This window comes from Aptenodytes forsteri, unplaced genomic scaffold (genome assembly GCF_000699145.1).
Source record: "Aptenodytes forsteri isolate BGI_AS27 unplaced genomic scaffold, ASM69914v1 Scaffold65, whole genome shotgun sequence".
Lineage (NCBI taxonomy): Eukaryota > Metazoa > Chordata > Aves > Sphenisciformes > Spheniscidae > Aptenodytes > Aptenodytes forsteri.
Window position 1 is genome coordinate 4,397,083 of NW_008795127.1, and position 7,372 is coordinate 4,404,454.

Here is a 7,372-nt window from a genome sequence, read left to right on the forward strand (position 1 = left end):
TTAACCCTGTGAGAAGAAGGTGGTTATACCCCTAGGGGAACGCCTGAGGTAGATTTTACTTTGTGGAATACCAAGTGGCTAACAGGATGGGAAAAATAACCATAAACCTCATTTTGCCCCTAGTTTGGTGCGCTTGGTTGACTTACGAGCTTCATTCCCCCAGCTTGTCTTCATGGGCTTCCCTTGAAGCTTTTGTTCCTGCATCAGCATGGCCTGGTGCCTGGCCCTCACGTAATGCCGCCCTCGCCGTCACCACCGCCACTTAGCCACTCAGGCAAGGCCTGCTGCCTTTGCAGAGAGAACAGGCCCAAGGGCTCTGCTGTGTGCCCATTAGACGTGCTTTTAAATACACACATGAACAGGTTGCTATCGCATGCCAGAGAGGAAGCTGGAGGCTCTTCGGTCCTTAGCACTAGGGGTCTGCAGACCTGCAAAGCGCTAGAGCAACCAGCGGAGCCAAGCCAGACTTGGAAGGGGAAGGTGCAGGCAGACACGCTCTTAAACGTAATTTTAAACTTTCCTCGTTTTCCTCCTCCAATTCTGTATCCAGGGCCCGCTACGTGCGACGAGAAAACGGGGGGCAGACGCTGTCGCGCTCGTCGCTGTCCACAGCGCGTGCGCCCGCGCAGCGCCTACGCGCCCTCACAGGCAGGCAGCGGGCGCATGCTCCGGAAATAGCGGAACGAGGGCGGGAGGGAAGGTTGTCGCTCCGGGGCTTCCGTCCGTCCGCCCGGCGGGGCGGGGTCGGATGTGTCCTTCCGTGCTTCCCGACATGGCGGAGTATTCCTGCGTTAAGTCCACCAAGCTCGTCCTCAAAGGGGCGAAAGAGAAAAGGTGAGGAGTGGGCTGCCTGCCGCCACCGCCCCTGCCCTGGGCTCACCGCCCCGGCCCGGGTGCCGGGCTCCCGACTCGGCGGGGCCTGGGGCCGGGAATCCCGGCCGGGCTCCCCCCGCTGCGTTGGGGTCGCGTCGGAGGCTGGATTGGGGTGAGGCCAGGCCAGGCCGTCCCGCTCCTTCGGCTGCGGGTATGCCTGGGCACGCCGGCCAGGGCAGGGGTTTTCGGGTTGTTAGCCCCTTGCTCCCGGCGGGGGTGGGGTGGCCCCGCCCGCGCCGGTTGGGGGGGGGGGGGGTGGGGCCGTATGAGAGGGCTCGCTGTGGAAGGGCCGGGTCGGAGGCACGTTCTTACTTCTTTGTATCGCCCTTTGCAGCAAGAAAAAGCACAAGGAGAAGAAAAGGAAAAGGGAAGAGGATGCGGCAGAGCAACTTGATATTGTTGGTGAGCTGCTTTTGGGGAATTACGTGACAGTGTGGAAACTCTAGGGGACAGCAGAAGCTGAAGAGATTGTTACAGGACTTTCTAAGCTAAGTGTAGTCCCTGTAGAGACTTACAATTGTTTGTCACAACATGTTATTTGTGTGTTGGGATCTTCCTAGACTCCAGATGGAACTTCAGACGTCAGTGGGATGGATTTTCCACCTTTTAGCTAAAGTATGCTCTTACATAATCTCAAACTACTTATCAGTTTGGATTTTTTTTTTTTTTTCCCCAATGGTATTTGCTTCAGGAGGAGAGACTTTTTAGCACTGTAATGCTGCTATTTAATGAGTGCATTTCTGTGTAAATAACTTGCATCTTCTGTTACTATTACTTTGAAAATTAGCGGTTGGGTCACCTGTGCTTTCTGTTCTTACTCTGCCACTAGTTACTTTCTGACTGTGTTCTTTAGTTCACTCAAACCTTCGATCCTTTCAAAAGGAAAAGAGTCTCGGTTAGTTTGTTTATTTGTTTTTAATTTGACGTACTTACTTGACCGCTGTGATGTGTTCACATTATAAATTTGCTACTGTTAATTGAAACTGACGACACAAACATTAACCAGTAACAAAATATAACTTTACTTTTTCCTTTTTCATAAAATAGAAGGATCAAAGTATGTATGGTCATGAGCAGTAACTTGATAGACTGTTACCCTTCGGCGCTGTCATGTCCTTGATTGATCACAGTTCACTTCACAAACAAAAACAGCTAAAAAAGAACCACAAAGTCATGAGAGATGCAGATGTATACTGTAGCACAGCACACATTACAGGATAAATGTCATTTTTTTATCATGTGTATATAGGCATAAGCTAAAGCAGTGCAAGGGGAAGTCATCCTTGTTCCTGTGTTAAAACAAATTATGATATATGAGAAAATGGGCTGTTGTGTCTTACACTAGAAGAATGTTACAGATGTTCTACATTCTTTAGCCAGATTTCAAAAAAGAGGGAGAGATTTGGAAAAACCGTACATTGATCTGCGAGCCCTGACTATATAGGACAAGACAATTAGCTCCATATGTTGTATAAAGATAGGGGAAGATTATTTCTGCTCAAGGCAGATTGACTTGCCAAATTTACCATGTGGGAAAAAACCATCATATTCAGATTAATTAAAAATAGTTATTATCTTAATCGGGTAGGAAATATTTGTAAGACAGTATACCAGAAGAAAATTTTACTGTTTAAAAAATATAAACATCATAATTCTAATTCATGGCGCGTGGGTAGGGCTACCTTTAACTTTGGTAGAATTCTGTGGGGCTCAAACATTCAAACACAGATTGGCTTCAACAACTGAAGTCTAAGAATTACAGCTCACATGAGGTAATTTAACAGCAAGATGAGATAGTTTATCTGTTTCTGTTGTGTTGGAGAATCTAATAATTGGATATGATCCCAAAACTGCAGGAGGCTGGTCCAGAGGAAAAAAAAAATACCTTCCTCGCAAGGTGTATCTTTGCTGGATCAGCTGAATGGATCAACTTCCTCTATGGACTAACACAAAGAAGGGATGAAGTGCAGGAGCCTGTGACTAGGGATGGCAGGGTGGGTAGAACAGCAGGACTTCGTTTCAGCAGCAACACCATTAAATTGGCCCTGTAGTATAAAATAATGCACAAAGATCTTGAGATAGCAATAGTATCTTTAGAATTTCAAATCTCAGAGAAGACACAGAAATATCATCTCTTGAACTACTGTAATCAGAAGTTGTAATTACTCTATTATAAACTGTCATGGTTTTGTATTTTAGGAAACTGGTGGGCTATCAGTAATTTCGGTGAAATTACAGGAACTATAGCTATAGAAATGGATAAAGGAGCTTACATCCATGCCCTCGACAATGGCTTGTTTACGCTTGGAGCACCACATAAAGGTTTGTTTCAGGAAATTTGGAAGTAAGCAGTTCTAGTAATGACAGGCATAAAAGTAGCATCACTTAAAGGCAAGCAGTTTTACAGCTAAAAGCAGTTTTATTACAAATAATGCAATAATCCTAGCCGTAGCATGCAGATGACTTAAACCTAATGACTACCAATCAGTTTCACTTACCTAGTTTCTTGCTGTTTTATGTGTACAATAAATTGAACTGCTTTGGAGATGATCACCTGTTAAAGGCCATACCGCTTACTGGATAAAAAGCAGTGTAACTTTTATTAAAACCTATAAAAACTTTATGGTGTCAGTTGAAGAGTGAAACTCGAGGCAGATGAGTTTCAAGGCTTATTGCTGCGTCCTCGTCTTAATATACTTGTTTTGTTGCTGCACAAGTGGGCTACTAATGTGGCAGGATAATTAGCTAGTCCTTACTTTGAATTTGAGAGCCATCAGTCAGACAAGGACTGTTCCAGAACCCTGACAGTGTTTCACCTCCAAGGTGACATCAAAGCAACGACGGCAATATTATCTCATTTTGGTTTTGAGGGATGGAGAGGCTAGTAGCTTTTAGGATACTGAGTTGTGCTACCATAGCTGAACCATTTGTTATGGAAAAATAACATTACAAGGAGATTAAGGTTTTCTGAGCCACCTGGAGAATTACAAAGCATTCTCAATTGTAAATTTCTTTACACAAGAATTGTCTTTATTTTGTCTTGGTTTAAGCACTCTAAATACATGAACGTAAATGAGCACCTGCACTGCTTTTTTAAAAGTGAATATTCAGAAAAGGAATTTTTAAAGAAATAAAGCATTGCAGTTTTCCATAGTATTTTGCAGTGGCCGTTTAATTCTTATTGAAACTGCACTATTAACAGGTTAAAATATTGTATGTTTAATACTAACTAATGGAAAAATCTTTCCTCAGATGATGAAGGCCCTAGTCCTCCTGAACAGTTTACAGCAGTGAAGTTGTCTGATACAAGGTAAGTACTATAACAAAATGTTACAAGTTTTGATACTTGTTATCTTTGTTTCTGCTGTGAATACCTGTTTTAATATTCTCTTGAAATACATTGCCTACTAATAATGTGTTTGTGATGTGTTGGATATTGTGAATTGCTTGAATTAAAAACATTCTTTATTGTTTTCCTGCATTTTCTCTTTCAGGATTGCTCTGAAGTCTGGTTATGGCAAATACCTTGGTATAAATTCAGATGGACTTGTTGTTGGACGTTCAGATGCAATAGGATCAAGAGAGCAATGGGAACCTGTCTTCCAAGATGTAAGTTGCTTGGAATAATTCATTTGCTGTTCCTAGCATTTGACTGTATTTTGAGTTAATCTATATTGAAGTTCTTTGTCTGTACAGTAAAAGCCTTTTGCAATCTCTTCCATATTGTAACTTCTAATCTTCTGTTTTCCCAACTGCTGCGTTTTGGCAGCCGTAAGCATCTTAAGAATGAAGGAGCCAGCAAGTCTGCTGACTAGCTATTGAAATGTCAATACATAAAAGAATAAAACGCATTTACAGAATTTTCTGGTGTATTATAGAGGACAAATGTTACGAATCAGAGTTTGTATATAATCCTTTTACTAACAATATGTGATATTATTTCTGCAGAAGAAAATGGCATTACTAGCAGCAAATAGCCGTTTTATTAGATGTAATGAAGAGGGAGACATAGAAGCCAAAAGCAAAACTGCGGGGGAAGAAGAAATGATAAAGGTAATCTATAACTTCTACAATTAATACAGGATTGGCACGGATATTCAAATAATCAGGTGTCTGTGTGCTACAATCTACTGTTAATACATTTATAATAGTTTTCTATAAGCTGTCAAGTGATTTGGCCGCAAGAAAGGCAAATGAGCTCCAGGGCTGCATAAGCTGAGATACTTCCAGTAGAGATAGGAAGCTATTTTGCCACTACAGAAGGGCAAGACGTTGGGGGGCAAGACAGTCTATGTGATATTCCAGATAGTTCTGAGCAGCTTGGTACAGGAGAGATGAATTACGACTGAAGCAGGGACAGAGAAGCGTTTACCAGAATGATGCAGAAGGGGACATCTTTTAAGTAATAGAATGTAAAAAGACTACCTTGACTTCATCTGGATATGGAAAATACACGTGCCTCCAGATAGATAGATGTCTACTAGTCAGAGCAATAATAATTTTAAGTCAGTCTCTGAAAAAGGCATTTTACCCCTGCTAAAACTAAGAACTGTCATGGTGCTTCTTTGAGATGAAGGTGATTATGTCTTACAGTAGTATCAAGGATTCCACTTAATATTTCCCATACTTAAGACAGCTCTTGCTTTTATTGCAGTTGTCTCCAGTTGCAAATTAACCAGTTTGAAAGCTGTGAACTTAAAAGGTCACTGTGACTCTCATTCTCTTATGAGGGGTATATTGTCATCTTTAACCTGAAACTTCTGGTTGTGTTAAAAAAAAAAAAAAAAAGAAAAGAAAAAAGGCATTTTCTGTTTTGTAGTTGTTGTTTGTTGTTTCCTCTCAATGACTAGATTCGTACTTGTGCTGAAAGAGAAGCGAAGAAGAAAGATGATGTTCCACAAGAAGACAAAGGAAATGTTAAACAGTGTGAAATCAATTATGTGTACGTAGTTTAGAGCTGTTAACAGGCTCAAGTATCTTTTTTTGCTTTTCTTTTGGGGCCGCCTTTGGTGGAAGGGCCAAACTCCCACCCAGCCTTTCACTCGCTTTCCCCTCAGCAGGGCAAGGGAAGAAAATAAGTTGAGAAAGCTCATGGGTCAAGATAAAGACAGGGAGATTGCGTACCAGTTACCGTCACAGGCAAAACAGACTCAACTTGTGGAAAATGAATTAAATTTATTGCCCATTAAAGTAAATTTGGTAGTGAGAAACAAAGACAAAAATTCAAAACACCATCTTTGCTTTCCCCATCTCCCAAGCTCAGCTTCTCTCCAGACTCCTCTACCTGGTCCCCCAAGCAGGATGGGGGTATGGGTCAATACATAGTGAATTCTCTCTGCCACTCTTTCCTCTCCCACTTTTCCCCTGCTCTGGCATGGTCCCCTCCACGGGCTAGAGGGGAATATCTGCTCCAGCGCCTGAAGCACCTCCTCCCCCTCCTTCTCTGTCCTTGATATTCACACTGCCATTTTGCACTTTTTTTTTTCCTCTCTTCTCCTCTGCCTGTGTGGCCTTTTGCCCCTTCTTAAATATGTTTTCACAGAGGTGCCACCAGCTTTGCTGATGGACTTGGCTGTGTCCTGCAGTCAGTCCGTTGTGGAGCCAGCATGGGGCAGCCCCTGGCCTTTTCTCACAGAGGTGTCCCTGCAGCTCCCCCACTACCAGCATCTTGCCACCTACACCTACTCTTTCGCTCCCTGACTTGTCATGCTAGTAGTTGAAGAAGGGGCTCTTTAGAACTTGTAACCACGTCATGCTAATCATGCAGGGGCTCATTCCTGCTTAGACTGCCAAAGAAAAATGGAATAGTTTTCACCTACAAAAGTCTTAGTGCAGTATTTGATACTGTGATGGTTTGCTGGATTTTATTAGGCCAGTTGTCTACTGTGTAATAGAAGTCAATATTCTTATCACAGGCGGTGTTTTATTTGAACACAAAACTAAAGAAGTTACACTTTTTACATTTTTTTCTTCCCCCTTACAGAAAGAAATTCCAAAGTTTTCAAGACAAAAAGCTTAAAATAAGCAAAGAAGATACAAAAGCCCTCAGAAAAGCCAGGAAAGAAGGCACTTTTCATGAAATGCTGCTTGACAGGTACTTCAAAGTACAAGAAATAATGTACTGATTTAAAAACTACTGGGAGATGGAATTACAGTAAACCTGGTGCATAAAAGAGAGCTAGATTTTAGGGAGATGGAGTGTTGAGCATTTCCTCTCTGGTCAGTGTTCTGCCTGAGTTCTGGGGTTGGCACTTTTTTTTTGTTCTGAATTTTCACTTCTTTAGTTGAAGATTGCAGGTTTGGATTTACCCAGAAATGAATTCTTTTGGAAATCTTTAACTAGGTTGTTCAGTTTGTTTAGTACAGAGGAGTTGCGGGATGAATCTTTTTAATCACAAAGATTAAGCTAATTTTTGACATTTTCAATACCTATGGCACCAGAATATTTTGGAGAGGGGAAAGCTGCATTTTAAAGAGAAATAGCATTTATTAAGAATTT

General features: G+C 42.1%; 1 protein-coding gene across 2 annotated transcripts in view; it reads left to right on the top strand.

The window, feature by feature from the left end:
- The first annotated feature begins 717 nt into the window (after window positions 1-717).
- The window catches only part of FRG1 (FSHD region gene 1), an 8,141-nt gene continuing 1,486 nt past the window's right edge, over window positions 718-7,372 (top strand). Inside the window, exons 1-8 of one of the 2 annotated variants that reach the window (XM_009277387.2) lie at window positions 718-834; window positions 1,208-1,275; window positions 3,073-3,195; window positions 4,126-4,183; window positions 4,368-4,482; window positions 4,822-4,926; window positions 5,724-5,815; window positions 6,857-6,967. In XM_009277387.2, the coding sequence (XP_009275662.1) occupies window positions 749-834; window positions 1,208-1,275; window positions 3,073-3,195; window positions 4,126-4,183; window positions 4,368-4,482; window positions 4,822-4,926; window positions 5,724-5,815; window positions 6,857-6,967 (758 nt within the window). In that variant the 5' untranslated portion in view covers window positions 718-748. The remainder of the gene's footprint in view (window positions 835-1,207; window positions 1,276-3,072; window positions 3,196-4,125; window positions 4,184-4,367; window positions 4,483-4,821; window positions 4,927-5,723; window positions 5,816-6,856; window positions 6,968-7,372) is intronic. The other variant, XM_019471571.1, reaches the window with a different exon arrangement.